Raw genomic sequence first — 25,945 nt, forward strand, 5'->3', positions numbered from 1 at the left:
AATGTATATTTTAATCCAACCTACCAAACAAAAAATCTCAAATCAGTCTAACAACTGCTGTCTGCATGATTGAAAAATGAACTCATAGATGTTATTATTCATAGATGTTATATGTTACTTCAGATTAACAAATTTATTTAAAAACCCAATAAATCATTATCACTTCATTATGAAAAGAAATAAAGTATCAAAATAAATATAGCATACATAAATCCAGTATGTATTATATTGAAAGAGTATTTTTTAGCTTAATTTCTCTATTACTTTCTGTCCAGTTAAATTTATTTTATGCAAATTCTACAAATCAAAGGGATTCAAAATTAATTAAGATTTATAAAAACACATTCATACATAAAAGCTAATGAACATTAAACTACAATTAGAGAACAAAAGTTTAATGTACAATTTTATTCTAAAGCTCATAGCTGAAAGCAAAACAATGTTATTAATTTTCAGCAAAATTCATAGAATTCTACACTAAAAGGTACAATTTATTTGATTTCAGGATTCCATGTTCCAGCTGCTTTCCTACGTTCATACACCATTCTATGCTTCTGTTTCATGTAACAACTTTTCACATGAGCATAAGCTCCAAGATCACCATCTGTAAAAACATTAAAACATTATATCGTTGTTGCTTCCTTAATTATTATGAACATGAACCAAAAATTTACTGAAAGTACAACATGTAAATTTATATAAGTTAGAAAGGTACTTTATAAGAACTGTTCCAGAAAGATAATTCAGCCTCAAAGAGATTTACAAAAACATTTATAAAATAAATAAAGGAAATACAAAATGAAATATAAAATAGAAATCAAATTAACCTCACAACAATACAGGGGAGGGAAAAAATAATAATAATAATAAAAAAAAAAAAAACCCCTCAACATACATGAAATAAATAGCAACATTCAATGCCTACTAAAACAATTCTATTTTAAAATAATTTAAAGGATAAAATGTGCATTTAAAGCAATCCAACAGGAGAATGATAATGTATACAATTTCATTTTAATGCAGCAGATAAATTCTCAGGCAGGGAGACAGGATAACATAAAATATAGTGCATACGAAAAAGTGGAAGATTGGTTCCAGAAGCAAAAAACAAGAATAAAATTTAGGTTGTTTTTCAAATAAATGACATCAAACCATTGATCTAGCTTTCAAAAATGCCACAATTATAAGTGAATAATTTATCAAATTAACTGTTTGTTATTAATAATTTCCAGTAATGAACAATAAATGTAATGATTTTTAACCAGCTCAATTTGAGATCTACCGGAACACATGTATATTTTATGCTTCACTCAGTGCTTTGTGTCAGAGCTTCGCTATTGTGCAAACTTACGATAGCTGTTTTTTAAGCACACAAGTTTATTTTTGTCTTTTGGCAACAACTAGACAAAATCAAAAAGATAAGGCATTCACATTTTTTTTAATGCTCACAACTATTTTGCAACGGACAATTTTAATTCTTTTATGTGCTGCATCATGTCAACTTGATGTTACTTTCATTGTGATTTGGCTAGTGTGTGTATAGATGTGTTGAAATTTTTAACAGATTTTACTTATTTGCAAGCACAATGGATGATGACTTAGAAGTCATGAAGTCATGTTTTGACGATCCATGGACATGTTCAATCGAAAAAGAAAAAAATTATCAGTCGCAGGTATTCCATTTATAACACAGCTTCCTACAACACTAGTTGGTTTTTACATAAGAGAATAGCAGAAACTCTCATATAACATGAAACATGGTTTCATTCTAGAACATTAATGAATATACGAGAATATACGTACATAAATTCTCTTATAATATTTATGCATATACTTTGATAATATAATTCTTATTCTAAACCAGAGGTTGTCAACCCTTAGAAGTTCATGGACCACTACATATATAATTTTATATTTGGCGAACCTCTAATATGAATTAAAAAAAAACTTATATCAGAACTTAGAAACAACATATTAATATGCAAAAACAATATTCAATTTTCCAATACATGTAATTCTAATATTCATTTGTTAATATAATTTTCGAATCATTTGGTGTTCAGAAGCATGCCTTTATGGAAATTCAGGCTACGCCCCTGATTATGAGTAACAACTAAAACACTATTAACATTTCATTAACACACACATTTCATTCACATTGAAAAAATACATTAAAAGTACAAAAATCTTACCTTCTTGTACAAAAAGCTTCACATTTCCACATCACTATAAAGGAACTTCACGAAAAACAAGAATATACCAGCAAACACAAAGCATTATCAATAAACTGAAAGTGTTATGCTGCTAATTTTTAATTAATGTAAACATAATAAAGCTTACTCAGCAATGACCCCATGGATTGATAGTAAGACAAAACAAAAATGGAAACTTCCAGTGATACAATTATAAACAAGAATGTAGATGGTTCTCCTAAAAATCCATCAACTTGCCTATAGACATGGAGAAATACTGTACTATTAACAACTAAAATAACATATGTTTGTAATGGATGTCAACTCTCACTTTCAAATGTTACTAGATACACCTGCAAAAGTAGCTAAAAATCGCTAAATTCAGAAGGAATTTCGCTAAAAGTAGTAGCTAAAATTTAAACAAACCAAAAAAAAAAGTATAATCCATATTCCCTAATAGGTTTTGTTACTCGTCATTTTTTAAACTGAATCTTCATAAAAATATAAATAATGTCCTAATTTTTCTGTGGACCACCAAAAGGTTTTCATGGACCAAAAGTTGGCGAACGCTGTTCTAAACACTTCTAAAATTAAGTTACATGTTATGCTATCATATATACTATACAATGACAACCTATTTATCTATACACACAAGAATAAAATAAATTCCAGGAACATCTACTGTGTCCTTTATTTGTCTTGGGGTTATTTTCTATTACCTATTCACTTCTTCATATCTGATGCATCAGATTTAAATTTTCCAGATTTTTTTATAATTAAGCTGGCAACCCTAATGTTTGACATTTTCTATCTGCAGTCACTGAGGCTAATAAAACTGCATTCCGATATAAAAGAAAAACACACTAAAAATGAGACTGGCAAAGTTTTGACTGTAAATGCTGAACAATATCTTAACATGATATCAAACCTTCTATGGGGTTTTAAGATAATACTGTCACATACAGGTAGTGAAAACTATCAGTTTGTTAAAACAATGTTTTTCTGGTCATCTGATTTCAGATGTTAACTGCTTTTCAGACATTGACTTGACACTATGCGAGTTTTTTTATTTGGGTTTTTTTTATGTCCAAGATGCTAATAAACCATAAACAATTCCTGACCTGAAAACAGAAATCCAATGCTTTATTGCTGATATTTGAGCCAACCAACTTTAAAAAAAAGTCTTCGAAAATTTGATCAAAAGGGTTAGGCTTATTCCAGCATAGACAGCAGCCATATGGTGGATATCATATTTTATAATTAATCTCAACATATCTACTTTATAAATCAATACAAACTGCCCAGTTCAATTAAAAAGTTTGGCTTTTTTTGACAGCGAAAACTAGAACACTTAAACTCTTAACAGACTTGGACTGATTTATCACTGGTTTGTAATACCAACGAAGTCATGAAAAAGTTTAAAACAAACCTTTTTATTAAATATTTATAATTTTATGAAGATTAAACATAAAATGCACATCTCGTGCTTAGAAACCAACCACCACTTGTGGTGACATATCCTAAAGTAACAGTCTAATTCAAACTAAAACTAAATCTGGTACTCAAGGACTACACACAAAATGATTTAATGCAAAGTTAGCTCAAAAACTTCTCACCACAGCATAACACTTTAAACAACAGCTGCAATAATGCAAGGCCGAAGAATTACAATCTTATCAGAGCTGATACCATGTTTCATTTTTTAAATTACATTTGGCATATCTGTTGGACCAATAATGTGAGAAAAAATGACAATAAAAAAAAAAAAAAAAAAAGATTCTGCAGAGGAAATAAAGAACAAAATGCAGAGGAAAAATTAAGTTCTTATAGGAAATAAGTATAATGCAGAAACATATAAAAGAGGCAGCTCTTTACCAAAACTAAATATTTTATTATTAAACTTGAAATATTAAAACAAATTAATTTTCAGAAAAAATTATTTACATATATGCATATAAAAGGACAGAAAAAGAAAAAAAAACTTACTTTATACAAAAATTAGAAAAATAAAGAAAAAGAGAAAGAAAATTTCTCAACTTTTATAGTTTTTTTAAAATTTATTATCAATATTAATTCAGAAAAGCTAGTTCATTTAATTAAGGAAAACTTCAGAAAACTATTTCATAATTCTCTTTAACAAAACAAAAAATATGATTACGTACAACCGTTTCATTATTATGAATTTTTTGTTTATTTTTGCAGCCTGAATAGTTTTCCGAAACAGTACAACTGGCACAAATTGACCACATTTAGATAAATATTGAACACAAAACCTCATTATTTTATAAATTCCCTGTAATTTTTAAAATTATTATTATTCTTTTACTTCTTCTTCCTATACTATTATGTAAATAAAATAAATACAATATGAAATTATTTTCAAAAAAATGAAAATACCAGTATTCGCAATGCAAAATTATACACATATCAGCACAAAATAAGTATCCTGAAAATAAAACACTGTGCTGATTATGCTCATTTAAAGACCTGTAACTATGACTCATGCACATAGGAGACTGGTATTTATAATCGAGCCAGTTTCTTTGAAAGTGGTGCAAGTTCATTTTTGACAAAAAGTGTTAATTAATGATAACAATGAATGCAATCTGCTAGGAGCTTTTTATCTATAAACAGTTCTTCAAAAAAAGGTTTCAAAATTTTCCTCATTTTGTCAATATTAATTTACGCAGTTAATGAAATTACAAATATAATTAGTTTGAAAGTGGTGTAAGTCCAATAAAGACACAATATTTACTTCAAAACTTATACTATACAATTTCTCTACTTCATTTTTATATGTATGGCAACACTGCTAATGACATAAACATTTTTGTTCATTCACTGGAATTTTGGTACTTCGTTTATTGTACAGTATAAAATTTAGTTATGTGTTCTGTTTGTTCAATTATTTTGAAGTAAAGTACAATTACCTCTAAAATTACTAATTGTTAATTTTATAACAAGTGTGCATTTTATATTATGTAATATTTGATAATGGCACCTTAAAACTAGACAGTGATTTTGGCAGGTTTTTATAAAATAAACTCTTACTTTGATACATTTTGTTCTACATTTTAATTAATTTTAATATTAATGTTATTTTAAAGAAATCATTCCAATGAAAAGAAACAGAAAGAGAACTTTAGAATCAGATTCTGATGAAAAAAATGCATATTTAAATAAAAATTTTAAAAGAAAATCACATAACTGCTCAACAAATTTTCAAACTTTTGTTAATGAAGCTGAATGCAAAGCAAATTCTAACACATATTGGAACCTGGCAGATTTTAATAAATAGAATATATGTCTCTCCAGAGCTGTTCAAAGCTTTAATGTAAAAAAAAAATTATTCAGGATCACACACACACACACAAAAAAAAAAAAAAAAAAATGCAAATAAATACCATTTAACTGATCTAGCTGGGAAAGTTTGGGTTTGCCAAAACTTTTTTGTAAATACTTTTTAAATATCAATAGGGTGAACAGATTGTATTTTAAAATATAAAGATAATGATTTGGATATGTATGGGTGCACACCAGAATACTCTAAAAAACTTCAGAATCCGAAATAAAATTTATAGATACACATTCAAAGTTTTCAGTGTACGAGAGCCATTATATGCTACCCTTTTAGACCACCCTACCCAAAATTGTCAACATCCATTGCATATTATAAACATAATATGTATGTTTTAAATGAGGGATTTCACAATTTTCAAGACAGCAACATTAGTATGTATGCATGGGATGAAACTATTGCATGTAGGGTTATCCAAGAAATTGCTTTGTGTTGTTTGAAGCATTTGCAAAAGGTAACCAACCAACGCAACAACATGTAATAGCATACAGCGATATGTGCACTGGACTAAATAGGAATTTAAAATTGGCTTTGATGTGGAATTGTACAGACCTCCCAAAATACATAGAAATTATCAATCATAAATTTTTATACTCTGGACATTCTGATCTACCAAATGATGCCAAATTTGGAACTATCAAGATGTCCATAAGAAAAAAAAAAAAAAAAAAGAAAAAAAAGAAAAAAAAGAAAAAAAAGAAAAAAGAAAAAAACTTCTATTGCTACAGATTATTGTATCAGCATACAACAATGCCTAAAACATAAAAAGTTTATTTTACATGAAATGAAATAAGATGATTTTGTTTTGACAAAACCACTAGAAAATACAATTGTAAGAAAGATGAAAAAATACTAATGGTGAAGAGGTATGTTGCTGAAGATATGTTAGATAAGGGTTTTAAAAAACAAACCATATACAATGCTGCATAAAACTTCATTTGATGAAAATACAGAGTTTAAAACAGCAGATTTATCCCCAACACGAAGAAGACCATGAAAATTTGAAATATTTTACAAATGTATGATTTTCACATTGTGAAAGTGGTGCAAATCCATTTCAGACCAACAAAAGTATAAAATTCTTTTAACTAATGCTTTAAAAATGATCCCATTAAAAATTTTAATCAATTTAATATTTAAAAAACATAAAATGAACATATTAACTTATATTTTTCAAGCCATTTACAAATCCTTAAATATCTCCATATAATATAAAATGGACTTACACCACTTTCAAGGACATCAGCATGTTTAGAAGCTGTGACTTGAAACATTTAGCCCTTTAACTGTCAAGTTATTTTGATGATTTGGGTACACAAATTGTTAAATTTTTTAATTGGAAAAATCAAATGTTTAGTACAAAATAAAATATACTTAAGTAGTTAAAAATTGATATTTTGAAGTACATGGGTAAAATTTTTAAAGTTTTGTTCGAAAATGTCACGTCCGAGAATTCGATCACCAGTGCTGAGCCCGAGATAATCTCGGGCATGACAGTTAAAAGGTTAAAACCATTGATCTAAGTCAACGATTCTCAACCGGTGGTGCACAAAAGAAAAATAGGTGGCATGCAAAGACACAAAGTATTTTTAACTATTACATTCAAAAATTAAATATCCCAACATCCTGTTTAAGTTTTTTTCTCTAACACTCTTAAATTTATGCAATCTGAGCTTTATTCAAGGTCAGTAGCCGCTCATAGACTTTGCAAAGCAATCCAAAATGAAATAAAAATTAGCTCATGTCAAACGATAACAGTATTTCATTAATTCTCTTAAAGGTGATCCGATTTGTTAGCATGTCTACCCTTTATGTCGATGCCATTTCCGGGCTCATACTGCTCTATTTTCAATTAGAATAACTTTTTACATTGATTTGCTGTCTCTAACAGCAGGCATTTTGCCTTCTTGCTGAATTCATAATATACTGTACACTTAAATATTTGTAAAAAAATAATAAAACAAACCTAGATTATTAAAATGGAAAAATGGCTAGGATTGACTAAAAGGAAAAGTGATGACTCACAGGTGATGGGTCCAGGTCAATTTACTAGCACTAAGAATACTGAAAGTAAAAGAAAAATTGTTTATAGAAAATATAATGGAAATTATTCATCATTTGGCTCCACTTGGAATCGAGATGAAATAAACCCTCAACCTCAATGTGTTATTTGTGGTGAATTTATTATTCAATCAAAGTGTGAAACCATCTTTTCTTAAAAGCCTTCTTGAATCTAAGCATGCTAATTCAAAGTATAAATCTGAAGTATATTTTAAGAGAAAATTATCGGACTTCAAAAATAGTAAACAAGTAATGAAAAGTTTTGTTAAAGTGAAAAAGCTTTGGAAGCTAGTTACCTAATAAGCCTACGAATTGCCAGGACTGGGCAGGCTCACACTATTGGGGAAAATCTTATACTGCCTGCAGCTAAAGATAACATTTTAACTTTTACTCAACGGAAAAGTGGCTAATGAACTTAATAAAATTCCATTATCAAATGATACAATAAGTATACAAATTCATGAAATGATAAATTCCATAAAAGAGACACTTATTCAAAAAATAAAACACGAATATTTTGCACTACAATTGGATGAAAGTACAGAAAAACCCCGCTTAACACGGGGGGATACGTTCCATCAAAGCAGAGCGTAATGCGAAACAGCGCTAAACGAGGCTATCTTAACATGTAAATAATGGGGTTAGGGGAAGATGGATAGAAAATTGGTTAGGTATTAAATTTAATAATGTTTTTTTAATAAAAATAAAACCAAACATTTATTTCTTAGAAAAATAAAAACAATATAAACGAATATACTTATAAAAACAAAATTCTCAGTCAGTCAGATCATTCAGTCTATTCATTTCAAATTTTCTGCCTTTTTGTCAAGAAGGCATCTAATGTAGTTTGCGTTTTCCTTTTGCATTCTGTTAGAAGTTGTTGATAAGTGGATAAAGCATCTATAACACCTCGTATTGCTTTTGAACTCCTGTCAAAATTTGGATCATTTTCAACAAATGGGTCCATAATTTCAGTTATACTGGTCAAACTCCTTTTTACAAACGGCATCGAAAGTTCTTCTTGCTCTTCTTCGAAATCACTACTATCAATACTATTTTTGTTTTCTTCTTGCTCAGTTAATTCCTTGAGCTCGTGATTAGAAAGAGTAGCTGATGTTTCTTGAACTATTTCTTCAATGTCTTCCACATTTACCTCATCTAAACCGGTTTGTTTCACTAATTCCACTATTTCATCTATATCGACAGAATGTCCTATGTCTTCGCTCTTACATAAATCTGGCCAAATGTTCTTCCATACTCCTTTCAAAGATCTTTCTGTTATCTCATTCCAAGAAAGGTTTGTTTTCTGCAGCATTCATGATATTGTAGTTTTTCCAAAATTCTCTTATTGATTGCTTCTCTTCCCTGTCTGTTTTTTCAAACATCTGCTTAAATGTTCGCCGCAAGTAATAAGCCTTAAAATTGGATATAATGCCTTGGTCCATTGGTTGGATTAAGGCAATTGTGTTAGGCGGCAAGAAAACCACTTTGACTGGAATGCATGTTCTTAAGTCTGATAAATTTGTTGGGTGGCTTTTAGCATTATCAATTAATAGTAGTACTTCTTTGTTCAAGTTTTTTAATTTCGCAATATCGTTTAACAGACAGACAGAAATGTTCAGTGAACCAATCCTGGAAAATTTTCATAGTTATCCATGATTTTTTATTAGACTCCCAAAGTACAGGTAAAGTTGATTTAGATATGCCTTTCATCACTCTTGTGTTTTTGGAGTGGTAAACTAGTAGTGGTTTTAATTTGAAATCTCCGCTTGCGTTACCACCCAGTAGAAGTGTTAAGCGATCTTTTGCAGCTTTAAATCTTGATGCTCGCTTCTCTTCATGGGATAGAAATGTTCGTTTTGGCATTCTTTTCCAAAACAGGCCTGTTTCATCAACATTAAAAACCAATTCTGGAGATAGCTTCCTTGTTCAATTATTGTTTTTAATGTTGCTGGAAATTCAGCCGCCGCTTTCATATCACCACTTGCTGCTTCTCCTGTAATCTTTATGTTGTGAAAATTATTTTGATGTTTAAATCTATTAAACCATCCTCGAATAGCAAGGAAAGTTTCACTTATGTCACTTGCGTCAGCTTGAATGTAATTAAAAATTCTTCTAGCTTTTTCCATAGATTGGCTTAACGGCATATTGTGTTCAATTTCGTCATCAATCCATATAGACAGTCATTTTTCCATTTCCTCTATAATGTTATTTCTAGAACGGGTAATTCTAGTTGCAGAGCTTGACGCAGTTGCCGAAGACGTATTCTTTATTCTTAAGAATTGTCCTTATTGTTCAAGTTGCCAAATTCAATGCAGCACTAATTTGAGATTGACGTTCACCAGAATCTAATCTTCTAATCACTTGCATTTTAGTTTCCATTCCATTTCATTTTGATATGCTTTTTCTGGTTGCTTTCTTTTCTTGCTTTTTTATTATCACCCATGATAAAAACTAAAGATAATAATATTTGTCACTGTATTAATCATTATAGTATTATATAAATTTATACTTACAATAATGTCAACAAATGTTCCAAATGATAAAAATGCGTCCATACAGCACTGCACCAAACAACAAACACAACTACACTGTTTCAGATATGTTATTTGGAAACCTAACGCTGTGACAATTTCAGAAAATCCCCATAGTGATGCGAGCAATTTCGGGGAATACCCGGTTTGAAATAAAAGAGCGCTAACAAAACAGCGTTAAGCGGGTCTTACTGTACTGATATAATGAACTTTGTTTATTTATTAGTTTACATACATTTTGAAAAATAGAAATGAATTGCCTGACATTTTCAAAGTAACTGACAATTTTATGTCTGAGAATGATTGTTGTTGGAATAACTGTGTTGCCATATGCAGAGATGGAAGCTTTAACATTCCGGTGTTTTTTCTCAAATAAAGAACGTCACACCTGAAACTAAATTTACTCATTACTGCATTCATCGTGAAGCTTTAGTAGCCAAAACAATTCCCCAAAACCTGGAAATCGTTTTGAATCAAGCTGAGAACATTGTTAATTTTACTTAAAGCCGAGTTTTCAATTCAAGAATATTTGCAATTTTATGCCAAGAAATGGGCAGTTGGATATGAAATGCTTTTGTTATATTTCGAAGTAAGGTTCAGAGGCAAAATTTTAAGTTGTCTTTTTGAACTTCAATCACAAATTAAAATTTTCCTTTTAATTCAAAATTTGAATTGTAAAAATGTTTATTTAGTAAATTATGGTTGGCATGTTTAGAATATTTAGCTGATATTTTTGGAAAGTTAAAGGAATTAAATTTAGGATTACAAGGACAAAGTGTTAATTTGTTTACCATTAGAGATAAAATAAATGTAATGATAGAAAAATTCAAGCTAATAATAAAAGAATTGGATAATAATATTAGAAGCCTTTTACCACTTTTAAAAAGTTTCCTATCCGAAAATAATTTGAAACTAAAAGAAAAATTAGCATCCGATATTAAAAATAATTGTTTACCATTGATAAATAATTTCTACATGTATTTTCCCGAGGATTGTGAAAAAGAAAATTGGATTAGAAATTCATTAGTGTAACTGAAATTTTATCTCATGAAGAAAAAAAATAATTAATAGAAATTTTCTGTTATCGAACTCTAACTGAAGATTTCAAAAATAACAAATTTGTTAAATTTGGCTGAACTGAAAAAAAGAATTTACAGGTATTTCAAATAAAGCTATTAAATTTTTATTGCCCTTTTGCTCCTATTTGTTTGAACAAGGATTATCTTCCATGTTATATATGAAAAATAAATACAGAACAAAAATTAAAAGTGGATCTTAATTTATGGTTAAAACTAAATGAATTAAGATCATACATAAAGAAATTGATCTCTCTTAAACAAGCCCAATTTCACATTAAATTTCAGACTAAATTATTGTAACTTAAATTTTAATAATTAAAATGGCAACCAATTTTTAATCTAATATTTTTAGGTGTACATATTTAATATAAATAACCAATTGCTTGTGCAAATAACAAAATACTATTTTTAAAAGATTTCTATTGAGAAACTGAAAAATAATCATTGTAAAATGTAGTGGTGGTACTAAAGATTTCAATTTTTGTTTAGATAGTATGCATTAGTCAAAAAGTTGAGAACCGCCAATCTAAGTGATATTTACCTACAGAAAGTAGCAACCCATTTTATGAGATAACTGGTTGAAAGATTAGACATGTATGTTTCAAAAAGAAACAGCGTTTCGATTCTTACAGCAGACCTACACTGAAATGGTGAATAATTTTCTCTTCTCCATTACAGTTAGTTCTGTGGTTGGATTTTGAAATGACAACTGAACTGAATAACTGATACCACCTATCATAAGTAAAATTCCATAGTTTTTTTAAAGTTCATAAATATGATAAAATCTACTATGGAATATAAAGTAAGTTTTAAGCAATGAAAGAACATAATATTTTTCCTTCTTTTAACCCTTTCAGCAATGAATTTAATTTTAAAACTGTAATGGTCAGTATTAGACATATGAAATATGTTATATACTGACCATTACAGTTTTAAAATTAAATTCATTGCTGAAAAATAAAATATATAAAAAGTTGATCAGATTAAATTAAATATATAAAAAGTTGTAAATAATATTAATAAAAATAATATTAACTTAAATTAAATATATAAAAAGTTGATCAGATTTAAAGAATATAGGTAATCAAACAAGGTCATTCTTTGTTGTTATTCTAAAGTATAAAGTATAATTCTGCTAGATTATATATAAGTAAATATGCATAATGTAGCAGAACACATTATGGTTGTACAATATAGTAATTAAATATTATATAATGCAGCAAAAGGCAATTCAAGTTTAAGGTGAAAAACCATCCTAAATGAAATGCAAACAATGTAAATGGGTAGTCATTTTTTTGCTTATTGGCAATTAGAAGCTGGTTCTTGTTCACAGAGAGTTCAAGCAAGTGTGAACGTAAATTAGAGTTCCGTACATCAGTTAGTTCCACTGGATTTGGTGGGAAGCAAATATGAAGGAGCCATAATGGCAAATGCAGCTTATGAACTGTGAATTTAACCACGTGCTTTACAACATCATACAAATCTGCAAATAATTTTCTACATGAAAATCATTCTGCATCACTAATGCTAATGTTTCCTTATTTATCAAGACAAATAATTTTTTTTAAAATCATTTCATATCCAATACTTTTAAATTTTAACACTACCAAATCCATGGTTTATAAAATCTTCAATTTATCACAAATTATGAAAACCATTTCTTCACCTTATTCTTAGTGTAATGATTTAAAAAAAGTTAATTAGATGGCTTTTTTATAATTTTTGATACATCGAAACAGGTAGCTTTCAAAAATTAACCTCTTTTTCCCAGAGCAGAGAAAAGGCATATTACTAACCTACAAAATGTTTTAAATTCTACTCATTTTAAAAATCACCTATATTTCTAAAAATATACTTACATTTAATAAAATAGTTCAGCAAAGCTTCTTTATGGTCATCAACTATTTTTTTGCATCTCTCCTCAGCCTCATAACCTTCATATTTTATGCAATCAAGTTTTCTTCGCCCTAAAAGGGCTACTATTTGACCATCAACAGCCCTAATACAGAAATATGTACATTATAAAATTTGGAACAAATTTCAATACAGTCATAAAATTATATTTATTTGACGTACATGCTTATTTAATAGCAAGAAGAAAGCTAATAAAAATCTGAAAATTTATCTAAGTGAATTAAATCTACATTCGTTTTTAAACTATCCCATTTTACATTTATGTATTGATTACAATACTCATATCATGATTAGACTGTTCCTTGGAAATCTTTTAAGTGAAGTGTGTCAAGGCATGTCTGCAGTTTAGCTTAAATATTCCCCGTACATTCAAAATGTCAATTCTTTAGATTCTGCTATTGGGGTAAAATATCTTAAGAATGCCAAATCTGATAAAGCACATGGATGAAGAACCATGACAAATTTCTCTTTTACCCCAAATTATTACATTTTCAAAACAAAGTGACTTGGTATGTTGTCATGATGAAACAACAAGTTCACATTCTTGCACAAATAAGGTTATTTGCAATAATTATGTTTCCTTAAATAAAGGTCAAAACTCAAAAAATTGCAATTAAATTTTTCATTGTCAATCTCATTTGAAGACATGAATTCTTAGTACTTGATTTCCTTTCATAGAGAGAGATAAAGGAAATCAAATATATACAGTCAAAAGTCGTTAATTCGGACACCCATAATCCAGAATGATCTATAATCCGGACCTCAAAGCTAAAAACTTTCTGCGCATGCGCCGCATTGACACATGCGCATAGGCGTTTACGCATGCACGTAAGAGCTTTACGCGCACGCGCATATGCGTGTGCGCAAGTGCAGAATATGTTTTCGCGTGCGCGTTTAATGTATAACAGACGGTATAAGCTAAAATTATATAATTACCTATTTCAGTTAATGTTGATGATTGCGTTGTTCCTTAATCTTCGAATTGGATGCGGCTTATTATTTTTTGCAGACTGTAAGAGCAATTTTATAAAAGTAAACTTTAACTTTCGATTATGTCAATTTCCGATTCTGGAGCTCCCAAAGGATCTACAAAACGAAAGTATGTCTCAATGTCCATCAAACAAAAAGTGGAATTGCTGCAAAAAATGGATAAAGACATGAAGAAGGTGACAGAGAGGTTAGTGAAAGCGAAAAAATTTCGATTGACAAGTTAGTCGGTATTCTCGGCACAGCAATTACAGGAACAGCGGAACTTTGTAACTGAACAAGAAATTATGTCTGTTTATAGAATTAAAGAGAAAGTATTATCACATAAAACGAAACAACTTACATTGAAAGAAATGTTTAATAAAGTAAATAAATAAATATTAAGCTTCTTTTTTTGTTTGATACCCTTTAGATCATAATTGTTCTATATTTCATAAATTATGGTTTCCTATTTTTAATTTTAGATTTTGTGCATGCCATCTTACGAGATTTAAACTGATGATCTATAATCCGGAATCGCCGAAGTCCCGACGAGTTCGGATTAACGACTTTTGACTGTATTAGCTTATACATAAATATAAGTTTTTGAATAATTTTTTTTTTTTTTTTTTTTTTTTAATTTTAAGTATTTTTGCCATTTCTTTTGCTTTGAGGAGGACCAGAATTTTCGGGTGAACTATTAAATAAATTATATGAATTACATGAATAATTGATATGAAAAATACATTGAAATGGTTCATCAGCTAATTCTGGATACAGAAAAGCAAGGATTTTGTTTTGGAAGGGGAACTGTAATTAAATTCAACATAACTCCTGATGACGTTATGTCAAAGTTGATTGGATTCCTTTTTTTTCTAGTTCTTTTATATTCTTCCTCTTTTTTTTTTTTTTTTTTTTTTTTTTTTCCCGATAGTTCATTTTAATTTTTATATTTTAAAATATTCTTATTCTACATTTATAGGATTTTATGTTCATTTGAATTTCAATTTTTAATCTTTGTGAAAAATTGGTTTTATATATTTACTGATCAATTTTGCATGAAAATTCTCAGAAGGATTATAAATTTTCCATTTGAAAAATTATATATATATAAGAATAACACAAATATTAATCAATAAGATGAGGGATAGCAGCCAAACATGAAGAAAGTATCTATTATTGTATTGGTTTAAATTCAGCTTTTTATTTTTTTATTATTATTCAAATTGACTTCACAGCGATTTGCATATATATATATATATATATATATATATATCAACATTCCATTGATATCCTACTAGCTTACCTAGCCTCTTTGCAGACACTTTCTATGATCTTGAGTATTGATTCCATACATGATACAGTGGTAGAATTCCATAGGTTGCCAGACACACTTGAATTAATGAGTTCCAAAGAACATTGAAAGCATGATGCAAATTAAGACAGAAGGTTACTTTAAGCAGAATGGAGACTGGATTTCATTTTGATGAAGTTTTAAAATTTGGTCACTCTTTCCTTTTTTTTTTTTTTTTTTTTAAAGAATAAATTATAGTAAAAAAGATACTGTTCTGTCAATGGGATGCCAGTCACCAAATGTGCATCAATGCACCAAATGCCTATTTACATCATGTCCGCAATAGCACCACTGCGAACAAGTGAGAAGAATGACCATCAGTCCAATAATTTTCCATCCTAGATTTTGTGTTGAAGGGCAGATAATCATTCTTCACCAAATTTGTGCCGGATGCCCAATTTATGAAATTTTTTTATTTATTTATTTATTTATTTATTTATTTATTTATTTATTTTTTTTTTTTTTTTTAGTGAAAACAGATTGCTGAGTATATAGAATGACAGTTTGAATTGTCTCACATACACAGTAATTAGTTTTTGCTTAAAAAAAACACAGAATTGCACAGTTTGGCATTGTACATATTAAGCATTATACATATTATATTCATGATATAGAATGCAAAGTTTCAGATATGGAACCACTGAGACTTTGGCGATTCCAAGATTTCAGACCATTTACTTTAAATCTAGTAAGATGATATATTGGCATGGCTACATTTGGAACTTCACTTATTATTTTAGTACAGATAGAATAATAACCCCGCTCTCCATAGGGCCAGAACAGGTGCAATTTGTATGGCCACAACAGTGTGGCATAATTTAGGGATGGCAAAAATTTTAGAATTTAGAGGAGCACCGCACTACAAAACTTACACATGGCTGAATTTTTAGAATTTAGGAGAGGCACTGAGCAGCAGAATTTACAGCCCACAGAGATTTCTACAGATTGCATCTTGCAGCAAAATATATAGCTCCAGCAACTCCCACAACAACCATTTAAGGGTCTAAAGTACATTAGTAGCCAACATCAATACAATGTCAATCAACACACTGTTATTGGCAATAGTGTGACTCCTTTGCCAGCATGTGTTTAAAAGTAATACAGTACAAAGTCTTTACATTTTTTCTTTGTCTGTATTGTCTTATCTTTATCTTATTTTATTTATACATTACGTAAAAATATTTGGTAATTATAAAATTATTATAATAAGTTAAAGAAATATCAAAATTGCTAAATTTTTGGCGACCCCCTATTGCAAGTCCCACAAACCACAGTTTAAGAAACTCTGCTCTAAACTAAACTGCTTAAAAACGCAGGTAAATTGTTGATAATATTATTCTGCTAATTATAATATGGGTTATTCCTCTTTTATGTTTAAGTGCTGTCTGTTTAATCATGGACATAATGTATGGTATTACTCAGGCTAATCAAGAGTCTACTTTAAATGAAATGAAAATTTGAAAATAATATGGTCAAATTCCACTAGAATGAACTTTAAGAGACTGAAAGTTTCATTTACTACACCTGATCCAATATGAAAATGGATTATTTCAGAAAAAAATATATATAAACTGACTGATTAATGGCAAGACTAAACAGATAAGCATTGTCACATCTACAAAAAGAAGTGAATAATATTTTTTCAAGAAAAATCATATTAGGGGTTAATTACAATTAAGTGCAATTTTTAATCATATTTTTTATTCTTTCTTACTTTCATCATATGTTAATGGTGATACATTACAAAGTGGTTGGCAAAAAAGTCATGGTTCAGACTCTTTCTTCAAAATGCATCTCTTCCTCAAAAATATATATTTATAACTATGAACAAAAAGTTTTATGACACAATATGATCTCCTAAGACAGTGGCCTCAAACTCAGATTTCATATGTGCTGAATGCACAATCTGAAGCCAGCTAACAGGTGCCTCCCCTTTTTTTTTTATTTACAACATAAAAAGAATTAATAAATTTTAGATTTCACTTACTAAATTTTTATCAATACACATATACAGAAGAAGAACATCACAAGAGAAAATATTCAAATTTATATATATTTTCTATCTGAAAATCTGAAGTTAGTTTTCATACCTGCAAAACATTTTTGTTGGCTATACTTTGTAATTCAAACATATTGACACCAAGATATCAAATTATTAGACTGATATTTATTTCAAATAATTGTACTCACATATTACCCAATCTACCATGAAACTGTTGCCAAGCAGCATGATTTAATGCCAATTATGGATAAACAATTATGGACCAACATATTCACATAATCTGTACTTTTGTTAGAAACAAATCCTATCGATTCTTGATAAGGCACATTTTATTTTTATGAACAATTATTTGAATTAGCTTTTATTGTTGTATTTTTTCTCTGCACTAAAAATATATATGTAATGATTCTAAAATGTGTAGATGACCGACAGTGGAACTTTTAACACCTTTCAATAGTGAATAGAGAAGACCGTAGTGGCTGAAGGTAGGGCTGAGTGGAAAAGCATGATGACACAATTTAATGCAACGTATCTTGAAAAATCACAATCTTTATTTTTATTTTTTTACGTATATCAAATCATCCTTTTTTTAGATAAGATGCTTCCTAATTATATTTGAATGCAGAAGTTGCATTTTGAAGTACGACGTTATCTTCAGCAAGTAAGCAACAGCATACATAAAAAGCATTTTGCTGGCAGCAGAGCTTATGCGAAAAGAAATATCATAGAATTTCAGAGGTATAGGTAAAGTATCATAGAATTTCAGAGGAAGAAGGGTGGAAGTCAGAAAAGTTTCAGTTCAGAATTTTGATTTACAATTAATTTGATTTGACAAGAGGCATCTGCATTAAAACATTATGTATGATAGAAAAATCTGGAACCTGAGAGAAGAGATGAATTTAGGGGCAGATCACCAAATTTAGAATATTAATTTTGAGGTCGCCAAATATTTTTTTTAAAACAGCTATCATATTTTGTTATATCTTACATATCCCTCCCTTCAAAAGAAAGGTTGGGTGAGCAGGGTGGGGAAAAAAAACATTAGAGCAGCAAAATGTGAACGATATAATTGTGAAAATACAAAATATATTAACTTTTAAACAAAAAATTACAGTCATAAAACTTTGACCGATATTTTAACTCAATTTGACATTTCACTGAAAGTCATAAAATTTTGAATTCAATTATTAATTTTAGCACTGCATTCTTTTAAAAGAATAATATATTTTAAGAGTTCTGAGGCAAGAATGTACAATGAAATTTTGTAAAGTTCTTGATAGTTCCACACGGTAAAAGTTCAAATTTTTTCAAAAAGTAAATGTTCAAATAAGTCTTTCCAATTTTTGATGAAAATATTTTTATTATAATACAAATTAAGATGCCAACTTTCATGTTATTTGTTAGAATTATCATAATTACCGTAATTTCTGGAAGAAAGGCCACATCAGCGTAAATGCCGCACTCGAGAAAAATGGCGGGAAAAAAATTAAAATTACACAGAAACGCTGCATCAGCGTAAACGCCGCAATAGATTAAATTGCGCATGACATCATCGTGGGCCGTATAGATGCAAAAACTCAACCTAAGTCCTGATATATGACATACCAGTTAAGAAAAATGCATGAAATGAAACCATAACTCAAATATAAATTAAAGGTAAGAAATGTATAAATTCTGTGCCGTTTAGAAACATTTTCAAAAATTTTCCGCTCCCTTCTTACTTAAAAAACTATCCAACAAGTACTTGTACCCAAACTGATGGGATCTGTATTTGGCAGAATGCCAAGAAAAATCTATTCATGCTGAAGGGGAAATACGTCAGAGTTCGTTATTGCGAGGCAGGTGGAGTCTTATCCGCCTTTGAAAAAAATTGCAGAAAAGGCAGGGGTGGGGAGAGGATGGGTCCTGGAAGATTCATCGAATGGCAGAGGAGAGAGACTATTTAAACTGATGAGAATGTTGATTTGAAAGGGGGAAGAATGTTATTGTTCTGAGATCTCGTTTAGGGTGTATAAGGCATGTAGGTTCATTCAAGGGAAAGAATGTAAACAAAATAACGTTCGCAAAAAGCAACTGAGTGGTCTTTTGTGTGGGAACAGCACCAGTCTATGCACAATGACAAGGCCATCCAAACTATGTACAATGACCATCATAGGAAATATTTTATTTTTAGTGCACCTAAACGCCGCACCCGCTGAAAATTTAAGTTTTAAACATGTAAACGCCGCGGCGTTTCTTCCGGAAATTACGGTATATTTTTAGGGAAGGCATTTTAAAATATAAAAATTTTGTCCACATCATTCATAAACACAACAAATTTCAAACTTCTCACTATTATTAAGACATTTAAAATTTACTTATTCTTTACAAACCTTGAAGACTCCACAACTTTCTCTAAATACCAGCATTTCCATCATATTGGTTTATCAGTTGAGCAAACTGGAGTTATTCTTCAACAGTGGCCAAAAGCTTTGCCAAATTAGCAGTCGCTGTAGAAAAGGCCTACGTTCTTTGATAGAGGCAACTCGCCTTTTTCGAAATGCTGTCATTTCATTATAAAAATTAAAAACACACTCTATCTTATGAAAATAAAAAATACTTAGATTTTTTAAAAAAATATATTATTTCATAAGGTGAGAGCCTTCAACTTTTATCTTGAAAACATTAAAGAAATACCTACAACTCAAAAAAGCACTTTGGGTTTTTCTTTTTACGCAATGATCAGAAATGCATTACGAATATTCGAAGCGAGTGAGAACCAGTAACAATATTTCACTATGTTGCCGGCACTGACTTTGATTCGAAATACTTTTTGATTTTGAACTTACAAATACTCGATGATTTTCAAAGCACTTTTTGAACATGCCATTAAATCAAACACCGGAAACGAATTTGATGATTCACTGGAAGTTTGAGGCAGCAGAGTTCGAAAACCATTGGGGAAACTAGCATCAGGTTAATCCTGTCTTGACTTTTTATAAATATGTAATGATTCTAAAATGCATAGATGAAAACAGTGGAACTTTTAACATCTTTCGATATTGCATAGATGGCCGAGAAGACTGTAGTGGCTGAAGGTAGGGCTGAGTGGAAAAGCATGATGACGCAATTTAGCACAACGCATCTTGAAAAATCACAATCTTTATTTTTTTTTACGTATATCAAACCATTCTTTTTTCAGATAAGATGTTTCCTAATTATATTTGAATACAGAAGTTGCATTTTGAAGTACGATGTTATCTTCAGCAAGTAAGCAGCAGCGCACATAAAAAGTGTTTTGCCGGCAGCAGAGCTTATGTGAAAAGGGGCGAGTATCATACAACTTCAGAAGGAGAAGGGCAGAAGTCAGAAAAGTTTCAGTTCAGAGTTTTGGTTTACAATTAATTTGATTTGACAAGAGGCATCTGCATTAAAACATTATGTACGATAGAAAAATCTGGAACCTGTGAGAAGAGATGAATTTAGAGGCAGATCACCAAATTTAGAATGTTAATTTTGAGGTCGTCAATTATTTTTTTAAAACAGCTATCATATTTTATTATATATATATATATATGTATATTAAGGTTCGAGTCTCACTTTCTACAGAACAGCAACCAGTGGATTATCTTCAAGTTATTTGATCATACCATCAAAAGAAGTGTGCAGTATCGGACATTATACGGTTAACTGAATATGGCTGACAAAACAGTAATAGATTGGAGAGGGTCAAATATTGTTTGTTTATTAAATAAAGAAGCATCAGAATTCCACAGGAATGATTTGCCAAACTTTGGTCAAGATCTCTTCCAACTTTGATGGTTTGATGGCAACCAATATTCTTGGTCTATGGGATAATATGCAAGGTCTATTTAATAATTCCAACATGTTTAACTAATCGTTAAATAACTTTAAACTGAAAATAAACTAACTATGAAAACTTTTTTCAAAGAAAAGTTTCCAAGTAGGAAAGAATTTGAGAATAAATAATAAAAATTTAGTCTTTTTCCACCCTTATTCATTAATTTTTTTCAACATATAAATAAAATATGTATGTTTATATGCAAATAACTATAAACTTCTTTTTTTAATACAATATTACGCTTGATGGCATTTTGATTCTGATAAAGTTCGTAGCTTTAGAGAGAAACTACTAGAATTATTTTCATCAAAGATTGTTGACACTCATCAGTCAATAACATTCTGTTCCTATAAATTTTCAACTGTGAAAAAAAGCTGCTTATATATAAATGTATTCCCAAGCAAAGCAATTAATCTTAGTGGAAAAATCCGTAGCACAGTAGATTTATATTTTGGCAAGTGAAAATAAAATTTAAATCGAATCTGCATCTTTGAATCTCTGAATACGATTTAAATCACAGAGTAAATTAATTAGCTCCATTTATAGATCTTCTGGTGCATTATTCACATTCATTTTTAATGGTAATAATTAAAAAATAATGTAAACCTGGACTTCAAATAACTAAAATCTTTGCAACAGCATATTCAGAACAAAAACATAACTGAAATGAGATTGTGGCCTCAAACTCAGATTGCATGTGGACTGAATACACAATCTGAAACCAGCTAACAGGTACATCTCACACCAGCATAATCTGAAATCAACTACAGTCAAAAGTCTTTAATCCGGACTCGTCGGGACTTCGGCGTTTCCAGATTATCAGTTTTCCCGGATTATAGATCATCAGTTTAGGTTTGGTTTGGTTTATTTAATTACAGCAAAGCACACTAGGGCTATCTGCCTAAGGGGATGGATGCCTTCGTGGAGGACTTTCTAAGGGAAACTGGCTCGTATACACATTACACATGGGTAAAACCAAGAAAACGCCCATGCAGCCAGCCCGTTTGCGGGATTCGAACCTCAGACCAAACTATCAGCGTTCAGCGACTTTATTGCTCGGCCGCTAGTGGGCTAGATCATCAGTTTAAATCTTGTAAGAAGGCATGCAGAAATTACAAAATTAAAAATATGAAACCGGAATTTATGAAATAAAGAGCAATCATTATCTAAAGGTTATCAAAATTTACAAAAAAAAAAAAAAGCTTAATATTTATTTGTTTACTTTATTAAACATTTCTTTAAACGCGCGCATGCATAAAGCATACATTACACATGGTCGAAATTAGAAAATTGCAACCACAAAACTATTTGATGTGTATTCGTGATATTTATAATGACGAGGAATTTCATTTAAATCATATCAAAGATGGAGTACATCAAGATGAAATACTACATTTAGTAAGGAAATATAAGTGGAATAAAATAAAACATCTGCCCTGAAGATAAGGATAGTGCTGACAGATCAACTTTCAGTTCATTGCACGCCGCGACGTCCCCCCCCTCCCCCGCAGAGCAACGTGAAATTGATAAACAGATTTCGGAATGGTTAGAGAAAAAAAGGATATGCCTTTATCCATTTTTTGCAGCAATTCCACTTTTTGTTTGATGGATATCGAAACATGCTTTCGCTTTGTAGATCCTTTGGCAGCTCCAGAATCGGAAATTCTTTTTGACATCGAAAGACATCTTTTGACATTTCGAAAGTTCAAGCTTACTTTTATAAAATTGCTCCAACAGTCTGCAAAAAATAATAAGCCGGATCCAATTAGAAGATTAAGGAGCAACGCAATCTGCAACATTAACTGAAATAAATAATTAGACAATTTTAGCTTAGCTTATACTGTCCGTTATACATTAAACGAGCTTGCATAAATGTATTACGTGCAGAAAGTTTGTAGCTTTGAGGCCCGGATTATAGATTATTCCGGATTATGGACGTCTGGATTAAAGAAAAGTGTGTTCATGGGCCACACAAAACTGCTTGGAGGCCACATTGCTAAAGAGGCAATCGTGTGCCGGCATGCGACGCTGGTTCCAAAAAAGAAACACCTTATTGTTTATTCTTTAGTTTAATCTCCGTTATATTTTGAGTATGCATGCTGATATTTATGTGGAGTGAAGATTAGAAACTGGAAGTAAATGAATGCTTTTTCAAATTAAAGTTTCATTTTTAGCAAAGATTATACACAATTAACATTCTGAAATATATAGTTTGTAATAATTTCATTGTAGTTACTTTGTAATAAATTCATTTGTACTATATTTATTTGCTTGTGATATAGTTTCATACAAAAATAATACACAGTGTTACTTTTTTTTTTTTTTTTGTTTGTTTTAATTAATTTTTGCTTAGTCCACTGCAGAAATAATTTTACCTAAAAATCAGCATGATACACAAAATCATCTTTTATTACCTCTTCTAAATCATATTTTTTATAATAAGCCGCAATCTATGTCAGGGAAATAACTAACCACACAATTCGCATCACCAGCAACAAAAGCGCTAAGACATGCCTGTTATGTCTCCTCATTTTCTAAAGGTAGTGTTGTTATACCTGCTTTGAATAGTCTTTGTTAAGGATGTACAGAAACATATGAGTAAAGATAACATTGTAATTGATTGCTACTCCAATAGCTTAAACATGGATAACTAATTATTTTTCAGTTAAAACTTGCAGAAATACTTTTTTTTAATTATCCCCGAAGCTTACAATATCTGACTTCCATATATAGTACAAAGTCCGTAATCCGGAATCGCCGAAGTCCGGATTACGAACTTCGGCGATTCCGGATTATAGATCATCAATTTAAATTTGGTAAGATGGCATGCAGAATTATACAATTAAAAATATGAAACTGTAATTTATGAAATAAAGAGCAATTATGATCTAAAGGGTATAAAAATTTACAAAAGAAAATTAATATTTATTTGTTTACTTTAGTAAACATTTCTCTCAATGCAAGTTTTTTAAGTTGCTTCGTTTTTTGTGCTAATACTTTCTCTTTAATTCTGTAAACAGACACAATTTCTTGTTCAGTTACAAAGTTCTACTGTTCAAGTCCTGTAATTGCTGTGTCGAGAATACCGACTAACTTGTCAATCGAAATTTTTTCGTTTTCAATAACGTTCGTTCTCCGTTACTTTCTTCACTATCAGAAGCGCGCATGGGTAAACGCTTTACTGGCTTTACGCGCATCAAACGTGCATGCGTAAACGCATTACACGCATGCGTAAGTTTGTGGCTTTGAGGTCCGGATTATAGATCATTCCGGATAATGGACGTCTGGATTACGGACTTTGTACTGTATTTCGAGATTCATTAATGCTGCATATAAAATAACATTAAGACAGAATCAAAAATTTTTTTCATTGTATATGGGGGTTCTCTTTAAACCAGATTCACTATTTGACTGCATATACAAAGCAAAATATGCTCAAAAGTGATCAATAGTTATTAGAAATAGAAAAATCTCTTCAACTAAACTAAAATAAAAACACAACTATGAACTGCATACTTGTCACGTTTGAATTGTATTTGAGCTTCATACATGCAAAGGACATCTCCCTCATAGCATTCATCAATTGTAGGTACTCTTTGATACTTCCTATGGTAATACGGATATTGCTTCTGATTCGGCAAAACAATAGTTTCTGCAAAAGAAAGAAAAGGGTAAAAAAAAAAAAAATTCTTAAAGGTTTCAGATTTTAAATTACATCCAAAGGGGCATTTTTCTAACATTTTGTGTGCTACATTTATTTATTAAATATCACGTTCTTCGTAATTAAACAATAAAATTCAGTTAAAGAGCAATATCACAAAATAGCTTTAAATTGAGCATATCTTTAGAATTTCCGATACAGTGACTCACGCGAGGGAGACAAAAATGCTTTTTCTGTACAACGTTGCCATTGCTCGCTTTGAAATCCTTGAGTTCGTTAAAGATTTATAAAATATGAAATCGATAACATAAAACAAATTCCAAATTTGGGCTTCTAAATGCCCATATTCGCAGTAGGATTACATCATTCAAAATTTGATGGCTCTATGTACTGTTGTTTTATCACAATGTGAGAATATACATACATTTATGCAGGATTTTCATTATTTAATTTCTTCAAATACAGTGCAGGACATTGTATGCAATAAATACAATGAATTCGGCGGCAACAGTTTGAAAAGTGAAACGGACATTTATAGTCAACCAACCAGGGCTTAATTTCTAAAATCAGAAGTGCCGGAGTTAACCCGTTAGGAATAACATATAAAAACTGAATGAAAAATAATAAATAAAACACTAAATGATGAGAAATTAAAGTTAAATAAAATATAACGCACATTATTAAATTGCTATTAAATTAATTATAAGTAGATAAATAACCAATTAAATAAGTAACAAATACATTATAAAAATTAAATCAGTCGTGAAACAAATGTGATATGAGAAAATTAAAAATGCGGTAAGATACAAAGGATAAAAAATGATTAAATACTATAAATAATAAATTTCGCACTTCTCATTATTGCAATACAGTCAAAAGTCGTTAATCCGGACTCGTCACGACTTCGCCGATTCCGGATTATCAATTTTTCTGGATTATAGATCATCAGTTTAAATCTGGTAAGATGGCATGCAGAAATTATA

The 25,945-nt window shown here is 30.1% G+C and overlaps 1 protein-coding gene across 1 annotated transcript in view; it reads right to left on the bottom strand.

The window, feature by feature from the left end:
* Positions 1–379: 379 nt before the first annotated feature.
* The window catches only part of ND-PDSW (NADH dehydrogenase (ubiquinone) PDSW subunit), a 33,734-nt gene continuing 8,168 nt past the window's right edge, over positions 380–25,945 (bottom strand). The window contains exons 3-5 of the mRNA XM_035361679.2: positions 24,818–24,953; positions 13,084–13,223; positions 380–604 (exon numbers count right to left, since the gene is read on the bottom strand). Coding sequence (XP_035217570.1) covers positions 492–604; positions 13,084–13,223; positions 24,818–24,953 — 389 coding nt within the window. The 3' untranslated portion in view covers positions 380–491. The remainder of the gene's footprint in view (positions 605–13,083; positions 13,224–24,817; positions 24,954–25,945) is intronic.

Source organism: Stegodyphus dumicola, chromosome 1 (genome assembly GCF_044657685.1).
Source record: "Stegodyphus dumicola isolate Sdum_Otavi_A_Nest chromosome 1, ASM4465768v1".
NCBI classification, from domain to species: Eukaryota; Metazoa; Arthropoda; class Arachnida; order Araneae; family Eresidae; genus Stegodyphus; species Stegodyphus dumicola.